This window comes from Alosa alosa, chromosome 4 (assembly GCF_017589495.1).
Source record: "Alosa alosa isolate M-15738 ecotype Scorff River chromosome 4, AALO_Geno_1.1, whole genome shotgun sequence".
Taxonomy (NCBI): Eukaryota; Metazoa; Chordata; class Actinopteri; order Clupeiformes; family Clupeidae; genus Alosa; species Alosa alosa.
Window position 1 is genome coordinate 5,806,476 of NC_063192.1, and position 18,711 is coordinate 5,825,186.

General features: G+C 42.7%; 1 protein-coding gene across 1 annotated transcript; it reads left to right on the forward strand.

Moving 5' to 3' along the window:
* The first annotated feature begins 1,634 nt into the window (after positions 1-1,634).
* Positions 1,635-6,764, forward strand: LOC125293894 (dual specificity protein phosphatase 7-like). The gene is made up of 3 exons (XM_048242108.1): positions 1,635-2,324; positions 2,969-3,397; positions 4,454-6,764. The coding sequence occupies exons 1-3, from the start codon at positions 1,970-1,972 to the stop codon at positions 4,759-4,761; spliced, it is 1,092 nt and encodes a 363-aa protein (XP_048098065.1). The 5' UTR covers positions 1,635-1,969; the 3' UTR covers positions 4,762-6,764.
* Positions 6,765-18,711: the final 11,947 nt, after the last annotated feature.

The following is an 18,711-nucleotide window of genomic DNA, read 5'->3' on the forward strand; positions in this document are numbered from 1 at the left end:
GATTTTATTTGCCTTAATCTCTCTGTTTTAGCATCCTATGTGTGATGCAGAGACATATCAAATATGATACCGGTGTGCATTTATCAAGCTAATGGTAGACCTGCTTTATGGATACCGTGAAATTATGCATAATCTTAAATAAAATACTTCATTTTATTTGAATAGGGTGCAAAATGGGTCATTTCACAAATTTGCTCCATGATTTTTGGGAAGTGCAGCGAGGATGCTGCTGATAACGCTACGCTACTGTACTGTAGGACACTGCAGATGTGATGGTGAGCGTCTGCTATACTCGGCTCCTCCACGCATTCCTCTAATCCAGTCGCTGCTCCACATCTGTGCGCATGTGTGTGTGTGTGTGTGTGCATACGTATGTGTGTGTCTGCTGCACTCACGTGCACAGGCAGATGATCTGCGTACATGGCATCCTTCCCACCCATCTCCCACCGCCTCCCAGTTCCCCTTCATGAGCACGCGCACGGAAATGAACAATCCCTCCCTCGTCAGCGGCTGCTGCTGTTTTTGTTACCTTTGCAGGCCTACTGCCGTGTCCTTTTCTCCATCTCACTCTGTCCCTCTTCATCCTCATCCCTCTCTCTCTCTCTCTCTCTCTCTCTCTCTGTCTCTCCCCATCTGTAGTGTAGGGCATGTCTTAGTGTGTATTAACAGGTGCAGACCTAAAAAGACCACGTGGCCTTCAATCAGATAGTGATGCGTGTGAAAGGCATAGAAGCCCTTAGGAATCCCATGGTAGGCGCTGAGCAGATGGACATCTGCTTCCTTCAGTCATACTTAACAAGCTGTGAAAGTGCCCGGGCCTTCATCCTTCTCTCTCACAACACCCCCCACCCCCCCCTCGCCTTTGCAGAGGCATGGCACCTGTTCACCAAAGCTCACAGCAGGGACCAGACGGCCGAGCTCTGGAGCCTCTTAACGGGGGAAATCTCTGTCACTTCTACCTACTGCAATGGATGCATAGTGTAATAATTACAGCCGTTTTGACATTTTACACAGGGTCATGCAATATAAGTGAGCCTATTGAGTTTGAAATGTTTAATGACAGAATCACAAGGGTTCGCTTACTTCACAACAACATGTAATGATGTCTGCACGGATGGATGGTTTTGATAGTGCATATAAAAACTGTAGCCTATGAAGTAGAAATGGAATTGGCTGATTAATAAGATTGCAGTGCTTAGCCAATTTCAGGATTTTTGCCTGACACACCTGTTGACCACATATGCTGTCATCATCACACATCTCTGACCAGGAAAAAAAGTCAAGGCTATTTTTGTTTCTTTTTTTAGCTTAATAATTTATGGGTATTTATTCACAATGTTCATATCATAATATTACAATGTTCATATCTCAAGTCAGCACACACATAGGGCTAATAACTAGCCACAGATGATTTTTCACTGAGTGCTGACCTGTCAAGTAAAACTGGAAGTAAGCTAGGCTAGTGCTTGCAGCCACTGACCTTAATCATGAATGTACATAGTGTGAACGAAAGTGAGAATCGAGAATGAAGAATCAAGCACAGGATTCCAAAGAGAACTTTTGGCTCCTCCTTTCGTTTTTAAAATGCTGAATAGAAAACTCCTCCCTCTTGTGTGACACCATTGTAACTTAACCATACCACACTATGCTCAGTGAAGACGTGCCTGACCCAGAAGAGCGAAGACGCGGTAATTAGGTGGATGTAATAACCGTTGTGAAGTGAAGAGCTTTGTCTGAAAGACACGTCTGTGTTTTTCTTCATATTTTTGGAAGTGTGCACGACCTGTCGCGTCCACGGGTTCCATCACTCCCGCTCGAACGCACGGTATGTCGTCATGAAATCCCGCATCCTGAACAGCCAGTGTTGAGAGTTAGGCTTGCCTGTTACTGTAGTTTATGGGTCTTCGCGTTCGTTTCGAAATTACCTATTATTGTAAAAATGTGATGTGAAATAACCGAGTCGTAAACAATGATGACGGGTAAAAGTGTGGAATGGCTGCAAGTTGAATTAGAATCTGGTGGGAATTCGCTGTTGCTGTTGGATTGCCGATCGCATGAGGTCTATGAGTCATCTCACATCGAGACTGCTATCAATTTGGCGATCCCCGGGTTGATGCTTCGCAGATTTAAAAGAGGAAATCTACCGATTCGATCACTAATTCCGAATAATGAGGATAAGGAAAAGTTCATACGGCGGTGTACGACGGACACGGTGATTTTGTACGATGAATGTACTTCAGAAATGCACTCTGGAACGAGTTCAGTTTTAGGACTTCTTCTGCAGAAGCTTTGGGACGAAGGGTGCCAAGCATACTACCTGAAAGGTAAGTAGTCTGTTGGTATTTCCAATGTTTCTATGACTATGCCATATCATATTATAGACCTATCTTGTTTCGCTCTTGGACTATGACAATAACAATATTGTTGATTGGTTTTGAATACGCTGCTTGTTGCTTCCTGTAAACAAGACCACACACACAATCAAAAAGAAAAACAAAACTGTAGTATAGGCCCAGTTTCCTTACAGCTGGCGTGACACAATATGTATTAAAGTACATTTACTATGTATTCACATTTAATATGTAGGATACACTACATGTGTATGGCCTAGTTATTTTCCGTCCATTCTAAAGCCTGTATAGTAGTGGAGGGTTGATAGTTGGACTGCTCAGTTAGGTGCAACATTCTCAGTGAATCATTCCTGAACTAAAAAAAGTAGTGTGCAGTCAGTAGGCTAGTGTGTAGTGTGTGAAATGGTTCCTCTCCTTTTACTTGTGATGGATTGCAACACAGGAAACCAGTAAGCTGTGTGTTAGTCTACAAAAATACAGGGACGTTTTATTTGAACTAGACAAGTATTGAAACATGCTGCATGCTTCCTAACACTTTGGACTGCATGTTACTTAGCCTCTCTCTCTCTCTCTCTCTCTCTCTCTCTCTCTCTCTCTCTCTGCCTGTCTTGCCGTAGGGGGGTTTGTGACATTTCAGACTGAGTACCCAGAGCACTGCGAGACACTCCTGGACGTCTCCTGCCCCAGCACATCTCCGCCCGCCTCCGTCCTGGGCCTGGGCGGCCTCCGGATCAGCTCCGACTGCTCGGACGGCGAGTCGGACCGCGAGCTGTGTAGTGCCACCGAGAGTGAGGAGAGCCCACTGTCGGGTGCCCAGGCGGCCTTCCCCGTGGAGATCCTCCCCTACCTGTACCTGGGATGCGCCAAGGACTCCAGCAACATGGACGTGCTCAGCAAATACAACATCAAGTACATCCTCAACGTGACGCCCAATCTGCCCAACATGTTCGAGCACGAAGGCCAGTTCAGGTACAAGCAGATCCCCATCTCGGATCACTGGAGCCAGAATCTGTCCCAGTTCTTTCCAGAGGCCATCTCCTTCATTGGTAAGTGGAGTGGATCATCGCAAATATGCCATATGGCCTTCACCTTTATTTGTTGGCATATGCTGCATTCCTGTGGATACGTTGTTGTTTTTAAGTTAAGATGTTTTAGAAGTGTGATAGGCCCACTCCTGTTCTGTAAGTTGTTGGTGGATAAGGCCTGTCAGGCCTTTTAATATATTTTTTTTCATACTGGCAACTCATGTCAAACATTTCCTCTTGCATGTCTAGCATGGTACCTAAATAGCCGCCACGTATACAGCTTCTCTGTGTGTCTCCCATCAGCTCGTCTGATTTCATGGCTGTGGGAGATGTATTGTTGTCTAGAGAGGCATTTGCACGAGGCGCTAAGTAGGCTAGTACTGAAGAGATGAATGGAAATAAGCAAAAATAGCCTAATACACCATTGAGTAAATCCCCAGGAACACCTAATCACTTTTTGCAGAGTGTGCTACTCACATTAGACTGCAGAGAGAGATGAGGCGAAGGCACATTGCCTGGAGTATATAGCTCACAGCATTATTGCGAGCGTGAATAACATATTCAAAATTAAAATGGGAAGGCTATGGTATCAATAATGCACATAAACATGAGCTGGGTCTTGAATCAGAGGAGTGAAAAGTTGTGCAGAGGTCTGTCTGCCTAGACAATATAGGACTTGGATTAAAACCTGAATGAAATGATCATGATAAGGCCGATCACGGTTGTAAATGTAGGCCTAAGTGGTGAAGGTGATAGCTTTGATGTTGATAATGATTATGAGGGGGAGGACGAGGAGGATAATGATGATGATGATGATGATGATGAAGGTAAGACAAAAGAGAAGAGGCTGATGTATTTGAATAATGATAATTATGAAGTGTTGGTGATGGCTTTTGGCTTGATAGTGATTAGGGGGGGAAAGATGGTGATAGTGGCTAGTTTTATGGTGATGATGGTGATAATGATTATCGTGAGAAAGGACCAGAGAAAGATGGTGATGATGATTTCTTTTGTGGTGGTGGTGATGATGGAGATGATGATGATGATGATGATGATGATGATGATGTTGGTCCGCAGATGAAGCCCGCTCTACAAGGTGTGGGGTGCTGGTGCACTGCCTGGCTGGTATCAGCAGGTCAGTGACTGTGACGGTGGCCTACCTGATGCAGCACCTCAGCCTGTCCCTCAACGACGCCTACGACTTCGTCAAGCGCAAGAAGTCCAACATCTCGCCCAACTTCAACTTCATGGGTCAGCTGCTCGACTTTGAGAGAACTCTGGGGCTCAGCAGCCCATGCGACAACTGCCCGGACAGTGGACAGCTTTACTTTTCCACACCAACCAACCACAACGTTTTCCAGCTGGACACTCTGGAGACGACATGAGGGCTGAGGGACTTATGTGGCCCGTGATGATGATAATCACAGTGCTGAAAGGGGGGAACCTTTCTTGAGCGAACCATCACTTGAAGACCTAAGCTATTTCGAAGGGAGCACAACGAAAAAGCTTGTTGTGTGGTTCCAGGAACTCGGTTGTCGGAAATAATGCACATATGATGCAATGAATTTATTAAATGGCGACGGAGAGGAAGTGAACAAGGGCACTTATTTGTCGGAAGTCACATATGTGCTGAAACTCTCTATGAAGCCACAGTATGGTGGAAGACATTCATTCCTTTTCTAGGAAAATGTATTTCTGTGTACACTTTAAAAGCTCTCTCAGAAACACACTCATATGCATGAATGTTTAATTTCATAATGACATAATGATATAAAATGTATTTTACTAGAGTGGGTCACTTTAGACTTAGTAAACAAGACAGAATAATGTCTTCTGAAAACCAAATACTATGCTAAACATAATGCTTTGTGCTAACATAAGACATTTAAAAAAAGGTATTTTTTTGAAGGGCTCATTTTGGTAGTAATTAACACGCAATAGAGGCTTAAGCCATAGCCCTGACTACAGATTATAAAATAGTTATTTCTAAAGTCTTATACATAGAATGTACAGTGAACAAACATCCAGATAGTATCTATTTACTATCAGTATGCCCCATTACAGCTAGTCTGCCATTGCAAGTCACATGTTATGTAATATTGTGAAAGTTTCAGAACATTGATGGTTCATCTAGTGGAGGTTTCAGACTCCAACCAAAAGATTGCATTTACTCGGGGATAATCTATACCACCTGCAAGCCTTGCATAACCAGCATCTGTACCATGTTGTAATGTATGTATACCATAATGTATAGCTATTATTGAAATAATGACTGTTATGTGTGTGTGTGTGTGTGTGTGTGTGTGTGGGGGCATTGAAGGGCCTGGTTTGAAAGGGAGGGCCTGTGTGTATGTGTGTGTGTGTGTGTGTGTGTGTGTGTGTAAGAAAGATGTATGTATGGAATTTGCAATGGGATTTAGGAGATGCTTTTAAAAAGCATATTTACAATTTACATTTGAAGAAAAGCACAGGAGTGTGCAAAGAAGACCCTATACCGGGACCAAAGCTTTTACACAGGCATTTCTTATACGGTACCCTGTAGAGGGCAATGGGTGTCTTTAAGCTGGCCTTAAATTACCATAGCATTTCTATTGACTGTTATTAAATGTATATTTTCTCAGCAGTTCTCCACAAGGATGACATGTTAAATATTATGTACTATTAACGACCAAATGAGTTTAAATTTTTCTGTTATGGGACATACTTTCTAAGTCACATAGTAATCAGTTTTGCATGTCATAACACTTCACACACAAAGCTATCTCATTGAGTTGTTTTGTTAGTGGGACTGAATGTTCAGCTCTGAAAAGCCCAAAAGAATCCACTGATTTAACTTGTTTGGTCATTGTGTCATGTAATTCCTGTTGCCTTTCTTTCCATGATGAATTTACAGTATGGTTCAGCCCCGTCATCATTCTATGGTTCAGCCTGTACACAGAAGTGTTGTCACTGGGTTGGCTTTTTTTTTTTACTTAGTTTCAATTCTTTTTTCAGTCAAGGAAGGTGATCTCTATTATGTCTGTCAACACTGATGGAAGCGCTTGTGTGGTGTTGTAAGAAAGTATCAATGAAGCCGATGCCAATGAAAGCCAGCTTGTCGGTGGAAACAAATGAGAGAGATTTGCATATCCCATAGGGGCATGTTTCAGGGATTTTCAAATGTGCTCACCACCATTCATTCTAGCCTCTAATAATTGTCAAAAGTGCTGTTGTATGGAAATGCATTTGTTAAAATGCAAGCTTCAGTGATATATTATGTATACTGTATTTACTTCACATAAGGGTTTCATTGTCCTGTTCATGAAGGTTTCAATTCTACTGATGTATTTCATGACCAGTGGTTTGTTTATACAACAAATAAATGAGGTGTCATTTTTCTAGTCTGAAATTTTTTTTCCTTGTAAATGGATTTGAATTCATGAGTTGTGATTAAGTAACAAGTTACATAAGCACTGACTGCTCATTGTTATATATATATTTTTTTTTTTTTATAGGAAGAACTTTGTCGAAAGTCTAGTTGATGTAGGGCGACCTTATTTTGTTTGACAGCGTCTGCAGTTGAATGGAAACTAGCTGTGTGTTTGTGCTCTGTGAGGGAGGATGTGAAGCGCTTGTGTTTGGGTCTGCGGCCCCAAGCCTTAGGTGTGGTTGGATTTCCTCATTCTGTCAGAAGCTCGGGCGGCCCTGAGTTCCTGTTCCTCAGGGGGCCTGTCAGCCAGCAGAGCCGGCCTGCGGCCCAACCCAGCGTGATCTCGCTCAAACCACAACACAACCACTTCCCTTTCACTCACAAAAACTGACATGCGGAAACCAGATATTTTCAGCAGTATATCAAGCGGGCCAGGGACGCTCTGCATCCTGTTACGGCATCTCTCTGCCGGCCGCCACTCCACCACCCCCCAGCAAACACAAACTCAAAAACCTTTTTTTTGTTTTTTTGTTTTTGTTCTGCATCTTGAAAATATGAGGGAAAACAGGAAAAATAACTCTTCTGTCAGAAATAAACAAACAAACAAACACAAAACATTGTTTTGTTAATGAGATTATGTTCTGGTATGTTAATATTTTGTCAAAGTAAAATAGTTGAAGACAAAACTAGATAGTTGAAGCTCATTTGAAAAACAGCCGTCACGGAAAGTGTGTCTCCCTTATGTTGACATTCACAGGACATGCACCATTAACGTTTCTTAAAGTGTGAGAACTGACTGCTGACGGATTGTAGAGTTTACTGAGCCTTGGGGGTAAAAGGGCAAATTTCACCTTGTGATTCCCATGCAGCCTGCAGCTATGAGACCACATTCCTGCAACCAGAGATGGAGAGAGTTCTTGTGTTAGATAAGTCTGTCGCTGCAAGGTGTCTCAGTCAAACACAGACGCAGGGAGGGATGCAGGTGTGACCATGAGCATCTCCTGGAGAAGGACATCTGAGGTGATTCCCCCACACACCCCCTCTTCCCCACCCTGAGTTGAAATGAAAAGATAATTAGAATGGAGGAGGACAAAAGTACTGCCAAGAACTCAGAAGTTATTACTGTCTATAAATATTTCAGAGAAATGTGCTTCTGCTTGCTTTTGGCTTTTAGGGGAAAGTTTTTTTTCTAATACTGAAGAAATGATTACCATCTTACACTGGGACCAATGTATAAATCTCTGCATTCAGTGGCATATGCAGTACCAACTATCTTGAGCTGTTCTGCACACACACATGAATATGAGATGGAGGCTTTAGCATCAGATGCTGGAACACTATGCTGAATAACTGTGAGAAAGAAGCTCAGTCACCTCTGTTCCAGTAAGTGAAATTGTGCACACAGCCTTGTGAAACTCTGTGGTGTGTGTGTGTGTGTGTGTGTGTTCGGTGTGTGTGTGTCTGCTGAAGAGGAAGGAGAAGACCGCTCACATTCAGCATCGGCTCTCACCGGAAGAGTACGGGGGTGGATGGTTCGCTTTTAAAAAAAGAGCTTGGTGCGAGGGCAGAGGAAGAGCAACACCACCAACAGTCCCGGTTTTTAGAGCATTGCGAGCACATCTGGTGCCGTGGAAAAAAAGCTCATCCTCTGTCACTCACATTTAGCACATTGCATTACAATTAGGCAACTTCACAGCTGCGGCTGGACTCAGGCGTCTTAGGCGTGACTGCAACACAATCACCTTCTCATCTCATCTGCAAAGGCCCCGAGTTGTCTCCGCACTGGCAGCCGAAGCAGTGGTTCACGACACGTTCACATCGCACGATGATGGCATTCAGGGCGTAATTTAATCGCAGCACAGACAGACTTGTTGTCTCCAACACCAACAGTAGCTGTCTCATGTAGATACACCAGATGTTTTGGGTATTTTTTTTACCCCTTGTGTGTGTGTGTGTGTGTGTGTGTGTGTGTGTGTGTGTGTGTGTGTGTGTGTGTGTGTGTGAGTGAGTGAGTGAAAGTATTTGCGTCTAAATTATTCTCATCTTCAGTAAGATGATTTGCCTGCCCACAACAACAACCACGCTTGCCCTAGGTTTGGCAGATGCTTCCAGGGATGGTTTGGCTTCTTTAATCCTAATCTCACTATTTGGCAGCCTGTACTGTGGCCTAACAAGGCACAGCAGAAACTTCTGTTCATTTCCCCAGAACTGTGAGATGGAAATAATTTAATTCAGCCCTTTTACATGGGATTTCAGAAACATGGCCTCTTACCTAAATAAATGATCTGGATCAGAGAGGGTTAAAGCGGAGCTAGTAATCAAGGATCTTTGATCTGTATGTAATCTTGTTATAACAAATACACACATTTTCACATTTCACTTAGAGTAAGTACAGGATGTTTCAGCAGTCCATTTGACATTATCTTATTTGTAATAAAAGTTTATTTGGTGACATTACTAGAATTAATGTGTTGTTGCATAGTGCACAGTGGGGAGTAACATATAATTTGCCTCATTCCATTGTACAAAAAGGAATGGATCAGAGTAGTGAAACAACAGTTGCACCTCAACAGGCTCTGTCCAGTTCAGCGTCTTGCTAGGCCAACTGGACTTGCCAAAGCCTCTCCAGCCACAGAACGTTCCGAGCCATTGACTGCCTCGAATTATAGCACCGTTCCTTTGATGTTGTGCATCTGATTTCATTTCCTGTTGTGGAGGGATTACGATCTAATCCCATGAATCATATCTGCGGCCCATTTGCACTCCCTGCCTCGGCATCTCTGTTACGGAACGCGCTCCGCTCTTCTCCTCTCCGCTGGCCGGATTAGTGTGTACTCTCCCACACAGATGTGCTGAACAGAGAGGAGAGGAGAGGGCTGCTCAAGAGCAGATACAGTCAAAGTAGACCAAACACTGATCTCTCATAGCCTACACTGCTGTCCAGCTATTGGCAGTGGTACCATCTCCTTACTGGGCAGGAAATGCCTGTTAAGACTGCTTCAACTGCTATACAACAAATTATTTATTATCATTATTATTATTGTTGTTGTTGTTGTTATGACAACATACTTAACATATTACAATCTTATCAAAGGCTAATATCCATCAGCGAAAGATCAAAGTCACCGCACACTGATCACTATTTTAAAGTTGTTTTATTTGGGGGGCTAATATCCATCCTTTAGCTTTTCTCTCTTGGCTCATTGATTATCAGTGGACTCAGGTAGGCTAAAGAATGCCAGATAAACCACTGTGCACCTGTGAATGGCAGGCTGGCACTGGCTGCCACGTCAACAGCGCTGGCACAGGCTGAGCCCTGGACCCCACCTTCCGCGTGTTTTCAGTGGCCAGCGGTCCAGTGCGATGCCATCTCCACTCTGGCATGACGACACAGCGTGTTCTGCGGAGGTGTGATAATGACAAACGGCCCGGGCAGGTCTTATCAAGTCGACATCTCTTTTGTGAGTACAAACACACCTTTGGATGGAAAAGCACCAAGAACTGCCGCTACGGATCACATTGAGGTCAATGTTTTCACAGAGACACCATGGCACTGACAGACATTTTTAGAGAAAAATGAATTGTCATTTAATTGCTAGCCTGGCCATGCCCACCTGCTCCTTTCAGGGAGATACTTGTCTGGAACACCATAATTCACTAACGTCTCCATCAGACCTCAAAAACGTCAGGCCAATCAGCAACGAGAGGGGGTGATGCTATAGTTTCAAAATCGAAAGTGACTGTGGTCAGCATAGTAACGATGCCTGCAAACATCAAAAATTCCAGTCGGAAGAATGTGTAGCCTACATTTATTTACAGCAAAGGCAGGCCTATGTATATTGTTTCCTGGCTGCTGATGCAGTTTTTAAAGTTTAGGCACAGTAGGAAGTAATGTTAGAAATCTGATCAATGTGACTGGTTAGGCTGGACCAATGATTTCAAAGTTAATGCTATGTCCATACCTGTTACCATGCTAGGAAACGTTTCTCAATTGTGAGTTCCCAGGCTCTTTTCACAAAGTGAGTAAGTCTGGTTTTAATGGCTGCTTTTCTGAGGACATTTAAATAGCCATATATTATAATTACCATTAGTATGATTACTGCACAATATGACTATCAGCCTCCTTTGTGCTGGGGATCTGTTCAACACAGGGATATTTTGGCTTACGAAGAGAACATCAGACATGTTTTCATTCCCTCAGTACAAACTCTTGGGTTATCCATAAGCATGATGGTGATAGTGAATTCACCAGCCTAGACTTAAGGCCATCCTTCTCTCATTCCCATCAGATGTTTGGTGTTCTCTAGATAGGCACTTTTTTTTATCTTCTGTGAACCATCAGTTTTTAGTTCATGCACTATCCCTCTCTGTGAGAACTGAACTGAAGCAAAGACACAACAACGTTGTTTTTGGTCAAAGGTCTTCAACCTTTTTGGGCTAAGGCACACCAAAGGTCAAACCAAAATGCCAAGCCACACTGACTTATGTTTACTGATTCTGAAGTATTTCACACACATTATTATAGGCTATAACAGGGGTGTTCAGTGACAGGCATGCTCACATGTTGACTGAGTTACTGAGCTGTGTAAGAGATCTGCTCAGTGATTCTTGAGATTTGGAACAAAACATGTCCGCAAGATAAAACAAGTTTTTGGGGTGAAAATATGCACAATATTAATTTGAAATAGTACTCAAAATCTTAATCAGGACAAGGGTAGTGCAAGGGTAGTGCAGGATTTCATGTTGCCTCATAAATTGTTTTTATTCTAATTGATATAGAATGTAATCAGTGCCTGGAAAACCACATGTCAGGAAGCAGATTTCCTCTTCCACATACAGTACCATACCAAAACGGCATGCATTAAAAACTGACTTGTCTGACTTTAAAAATGTGATATAATTAATGTCAAAACCTGTGCATAATTAAGGGAACCAAGAGACTGATAAGTCAAACTATTTGTGGTTATTCAAAACATAATTTTATAGACATTTCTATGTGTCTGATGGTGTTGACAAAAATCGAGTGCGGGTCCAGCAAACATGTAATTTATTTAAAAAATATTACAACTGAGAGGTTGTACCAAAACATGGTTAGATAGCAAAAACCACATTTCTAACATTTTTTTAGAAAATTGAAACCTGTTTTGTCCCTAATCTCAAGAATCAGTGGCCTATTATACTTCTTTGTAACAACCACTTTATGACTATAAGCCTGTATAAAAACACATTGGGTTCCTCAGAATTCCAAAGTACACATATCTTTACCTCACAACACACCGGTGTTGAGAAACACTGGGGTAAGGTATCCCATATCAAGGCCACTACCATATCAGTTTCAAAGAACTGACAAACAACACATCTACATCTGCAATCTTCAAATCAGGATTCAGCAGAAATTAACTTTGAAAGCATGTACAGTAAGGGGTCAGTTTTGGTGCCTTAAAGTTTCAAGACAGGATTCAACAGAGGTGACCCTAGACTATTCAACAGAGAAGAACCTAGAAAACATGGTCAGGGGTCCATTTGGTGCCACAAATTTTAATTTTAGGCTAGCAGATTAGTGGGTCATGTGTGGGAGACATACGCACGGAGTAGTGGAGTTGAAGTGTGGCAGCCATCTGTTGAGGCCAGAGGCTCCTGCCGCCATAGCCAAGTTCTCCATCCGGTGGTCTGCTCACTGCTCTCTCTCTCTCTTTCTCTCTCTGCACTCAAAACAACAAACTGGAGACTTCGATGAATCCTGCCGGGGACATGTTGTTCGACCAGTCTTACTACATGACTTTATTAACGAGGGAGGTTCCTGTAGAGAAGCTGGTAATCCTTTTAAAAACACTAGACAGTAGACAAAAAGGTGTCTTAAGACTAATTAACAAAAAGGACAAAAAAGGTGTACCCTGTTAAAGTGAGTGTATGTGTGTGGGACGTGTTTCAAGGTTGGGAGTCGGGAGCCATAGAGTTTTTGCTGGGGTCGGTGTGCGTGTTTGCCTGCATGTGTGGCTGAGGAGCGCCGTCACAGGCCTTGGAATCCCAGCCCACGGAATGTCTGAGATATGAGGTCATCAAACGGAAGTGTTCTGAAGGAGTCGTGTCTGGGTCACGGGTGTCGTATTTCAGCCTTCGAGGGCCTTGGCCTGCTCAGGCTGTCATGTGAATCGGAGGGATCACAGCACTTTAGGAATGTACTGTATGTGTGTGTGTATGTGTGTGTGTGTGAGTGTGTGTGTGTGTGTGTGTGTGTGTGTGTGTGTGTGTGTGTGTGTGTGTGTCTGTATATGTGTGTGTGTGTTTGTGTGTGTATGTGTATGTGTGTGTGTGTGTGTGCGTGTGTGTGTGTCTGTGTGTATGTGTATGTGTGTGTGTCTTTCCTACATGAAAGAACATTTGCATAACCCACTAATCAGGTTACACATCTTGCCTTGAGCTGAAGTAGACCTTCATTGCCTAAGAAAGGTATGATAAACTTTCATTCACAACTTCCAACTGCTCTTGTGCTAAAGTGTACAGGCACCCAAAGTGTAGAGGCACCGGCTCTGAATTGTTTTTTTTTTTACAGAATAAATTTGCACCCCTTCTTCGTTGGATTTTTCCTCATTGTTTTCATTGTGAGACCAAGATGCATCGCCACACATTGAATTTTCTTATACCTCTTTTTGCTCAACTTTACCAGGTGTGCCAATAAATGTGGGGGACACTGTATGTGAGTTTGTGTGACAGGATTGAGGTCATTATGCACATCATGGCACATGAAAAGCCAGGCTTGACTGACCCTTTGGTGTCCATCCGTGTCAAGTCGTTTCTTAAACACAGGAAAGCTGGCTGCCCCCAGTGGGAGATTCCCAGCGAATCCGAGCGTCCAGATCCTACGGATGTCCTGTGGAAGAGGAGGTGGCCTGTTTCAGTTTTGATATGAGGGTCTGTGTGTGTGTGTGTATGTGTGTGTTTGGAGCAGAGTGGAAATATAAAACAAAAAGAAATTCTCCATGCTAATGAAAATATTGATACTGTACGTATTAAGTGACATTCGAATGTTTACTTTGACGGGAATAGCTTTTAACTTGCTGAATCGGTGTCTTGAAAAAATGGGGACAAATGATTAGTGTATTCTGAAAGCAAGGCAGAGTAAAGTCATGGCTTCCTGGAAATTCACCCTTTTTAAAACAAGTACATTGAGCACAAACCCAAACACTGAACTTGTTTTTTTATGGAAATGTATGACTACAATACATGAAAGAGTGGTGGTGTCTTTGTGGGAATCTCTGTGGGAATATTGCTTTCATTCAGTTAAGTGAATACAATCCTCAGAGTCATCAATGGCCAATGGATCAATGGCCATCCTCTAAGAGACATGACACTACGGTGACTAGTGGTTCACTGCAAACTGTATCTGTGCTGTAGTGTGCTAAATGTTCCATTTATGTTCATATCAGCCTGTTAAATCACTCTGACATACACTACACACACATGCACACGGTAGAGGTGTCTAACTCGTGGTGGTACAGTACTGATACACTGACTTCTGGGCCTACTATAGACATGGTTTGAATAAATTTTAGAGCCCACTCACTACCCCTTGCGTGTCCATGCTAAAATGTGTCAGAGTAGACCTGTCAGTGAAAATAGCCTGTGCTTGTACAGTGACGTGCGAAACACAGACTTCCTGCATGTGTATGACTAATATTCTGCTTGGGTACAGACTGCAGAGTTGACAAGCATGCACTGTGCGCTTGCACTCGCCACATGGTACCTGCAGTCTCATTTTGTTTGATAAAAAGGGATCTAAGAACTGATAACGTGTCGCTATTGTTCCCCAAATCCACTCTGCATTGAGGAGCTAAGGAAGCTTGACAGGACCATTGTTCTCAAGGAGGAGCACTTGAAAAACCAGGTCACACAGCAGCACCTCTGTCTCCACGGCATGGGTTGCTCAACCCCATTCTTTCAGAAAAAAAGACAGAGAGAGGAGGGGGGGAGAGATAGAAAAGAGAGAGAATCAACAGAGAGGTAGAGAGAGAGCAACAGTGAGAGCAAGAGAGTGAGATGGACAGAATGAGAAAGATGCGAGAGAGAATCAGTGTGATGCACGGAGCGGAAGCAAGAATGGGAGAGACAGAGAAACAGGAAAGATAAAGTGGGATAGTGATGAGTGAGAGAACGAGAGAGAAAGAGAGAGAGAGAGAGAGAGATGCAAAAAAAAGAAATAAATAAAAAAGAAATAACCGCAGTGTGCCTTAATGACATGGAGAATGAGTCACCAAGCAGGGCTTACATAACCTGCTCGCCCCACCCCCCTCTGCTACCCATTCAGCTGATGACACACCACCCCTGTGTTCCCGCAACCACTGGAGACGCTGCATTTCACCGCCTCCCAGATAGCAACCAGCCGACAGCGGGCCACATCTGGACCGAATCGGGGCCAGGACTGCCCCAGCCTCAACCACTCTCCGGGTTCCCATTCATATGGAGGGAGACCTGGGATGACACGAGGCGAACCGGCTCCCATAGCACAGCACAGGCAGGCAGACCAATTTATCTCACCGAAATGAGATTACTGATGCATTATGCTGAATATATGGACACATGTTACGCAATGCGGTGATTAAGACTTGTACGTGGCCCCTTGCCCCTCATGTACGCGGCTTTCCTGGACTCCGGGACACAGAACACAGCAATGTTTTGGAAATGGAAATATGAAAACATCATGAAAATTGCACACTGTACATCACCGGAAAATTTGCATATACGTGATGGTAGAGGATTAATCCTTTATATTCTTTTGAGTGTCAAAGAATATTTCCTGGTTTTCCATATAATAGACGTCAGTTTTATTCAGCAAAACATATTTGTGAATGACTCAGTGTCAGTATTTGTCCTAGGCCAACACAGAAGTCCATACAGACAATGGCACAACCACAATACATGTCAAGCAACAAGGCAGTGTTTTTATAGATTGTATGGTGTATTGGTGTATGGTGTATTGTATGGATTGTATGGTGTATATGTCTGTGTGTGTTTGTATGTGATTACAGTTAATGTGTGTGTGTGTGTGTCTGTGTGTGTGTGTGTGTGTGTGTGTGTGTGTGTGTGTGTGTGTGTGTGTGTGTGTGTGTGTGTGTTCAACTGTGACAACAACCCCTCAGTCATATCTGTTCAGTCACTTTGTGCATCATCAATGACACAATAAAATGATACCGATGTGCCCAATGAGACAGCGAGCTCAGACCCAAGTAGCCAGTCATATGGTAAGGTAAATCAATTCATTGTAACCAATGAGAATATGTGTTCATAGCAAACCACCCAACGAAATGGTGTGACTAGAACATACTAGCCAATCATATAGTGTGATTAAACCAAAGAAGCCAATGGGATTGTGTTGTCATGCTGGAGGGATCGAACATCATGGCCATTGTGTAAAATGTACTGTATAAAACCCAAAATGTCATGCTGGAATAAGAAGTCATCATATATTTTAAATATATATATACGTATATATATATAATCATATACGTAAATGATTTCCCCTTGCCATCAAGTATTACCTCACACCAAATTAACATTTAATAAACACAAATAATATTTTTAATTCGCCCCAAACTGTGTTTAATAGGTGCTTTTATCATTTGCATTTGGTAAGTGAGTACTTTATTAGTGAGTTAATGGTACATGACTTGTTCTGGCAGGCAGGGTCAAGTCTGTGGGGACACGCTGAACATCTGTTCCATGTCCCAGTCACTTTCTTGTCTTATCAGTCAGAAAAAAAGCCCTCTCAAATGAGTCATCAACTTTTTTGCAAATCCCCCAATGCAAACTTACTCACATTTGGATTACTGTGTAGTGCCTTTTCTCCTTCTGTCACCACTTCATATTCCCTCTTTGCCTGTTCAGCATTCAATGGGCTGCTGCTGCCCCCTATAGGTACAGATCAGTACTGCACGATCCAGAGGAGTACAGAGATGTCAGCACTGCTCATTTCTGATAGCCAAATGACTGAGCTCCAGATTAAAGGTTCTAACCACACATTAGAACCACACTCTATAGTATAGTGTTAAAATAGTATACCGTATCAAATATGACAGCAAATATCCTTGCTATTGGTGCTATTGCTTGGTACTAAAACAATGCCAAAGAATAGTACTGTACGTTTAAAGTAAAAGATAGATAGATAGATAGATAGATAGATACTTTATTGATCCCCAGGGGAAATTCAAGGTCTCAGCAGCAGCATACATACAACACAAACACATTCTTAAACAGAAGAAAGAGTAATTAAAGTATATAATATAAAAACACAACTAAGCAGTAAGGACAGTAGAAGATAAAGAATATGCTAAATATACTAAAATACAAATTACAAAAACACAAATTATACTAACTTAATCTAAATACATTCTAAAAACAGTATCCACATAGTGGTGATTAATAAATCAGAGGCGCTTGCAATGACTGAGGCAGGGACTGAGCCTGTGATTCTCTATGCATAGTAAGGTATGGTAAGGTACTCTAAGGTGCTCTGTGTGAATGAGTGTCATGGTGGTAGTGCAATCTCAGAAGAAATCTCAGAAGTGCATCCAGCACTAGCGTTGTGAAGCTGAAGCCCTGAGTGTACGGAAGGCACCACACCCCTCCCCCTAATTACATCTTACAACAATCATTACTACATTACAATACATTACTACAATCTTATAGTCATGGTGATATCATGGCTGTTCAGTGATATGGCTGGAGTGCATGGTCTTCACACTAGACCTAGGCTTTCGGCTGGGCGTTGTAATGATCATCACTACTGAAATACAGATTTGTTTTAATGTTGCAAAGAAGTGACTTTGGATGCTGTGCGAATAGATCATAGCGATGCATATTATTATTCTGCGTTGAACAATGTCTAGATTCATAACATCTCTCTGCACTCTCACAGCAAGGTCTCAAAAGCCTACTTTGTGTTTTATAACCGTATTGGTGTGGTGGTAATGAAACAGCTGAGTCTCTATACAAGCGTAGATTACAGCTCACTTTTAGGCTCATAATGAGAAATGTATAATTAAGGGCTTCCTTCTGCTGGGAGGCCCGGTGGTGGTTTATTTAGGTTACCTGATACCGCAGAAACCATCTAGGAGCATGAGCGAGTGAGTGAGTGAGGGTGGAGGAGAGAAATCTCAGAAGTGCATCCAGCACTAGCGTTGTGAAGCTGAAGCCCTGAGTGTCTGATGAAACAGTGGAGAGGACTGTGGCTCTCTTTCTGAGCCTGCACAGTATACTGTCGATGACAGCACCAGACGGTTTACCATGCGTCAGCACATCAGGTTTCCTTAGATGGGCACTACAATGATAGGGGACAGAAATAGCTGCTGCCTCAATGCATTGTGTTGGAAGACAGACACATCCAGGCTATGCTATAGATACCAGACTATGTATCTACAGCAGGAGAGAATTATATCTATACATGCTCTGGTATCAGTTTTTACTTCATAAAAGACAATATGTTTGTTTGTAGACAGGCATAAATTACACTCATGTATGTCATTCCATCATGTTTTACTTCCGTACAAAAGTTAAACATTGGAAAGAAATGGAAAATCTCTGTTAAAGGGATATTCCACCATTTGGGGGGGAAAAAATTTCACACTCATTTTCCACCTCCCCTTGAGTTAAACAATTGAGTTTTACCTTTCCCTAGTTAATCCAGCCGTTCTCTGAGTCTGACAGTAACACCTTTGGCTCCAGCTCATTGAATCAGATTAGAACGTTAGCATCTCTGCTATAAGCAGATGCAGATGAATGGTAGCCTGAAACAGTACCCCAAGACAGACTGACAACCTTATATTGTTCTTTTCTCTGTCACACATAGTTTATTATTTGAATACACTTGAAGCAGACGTTTGGCAAAGGATTTCTGGGCCTTCAGGGAACAAATTTGACAAGAATTCTGTGA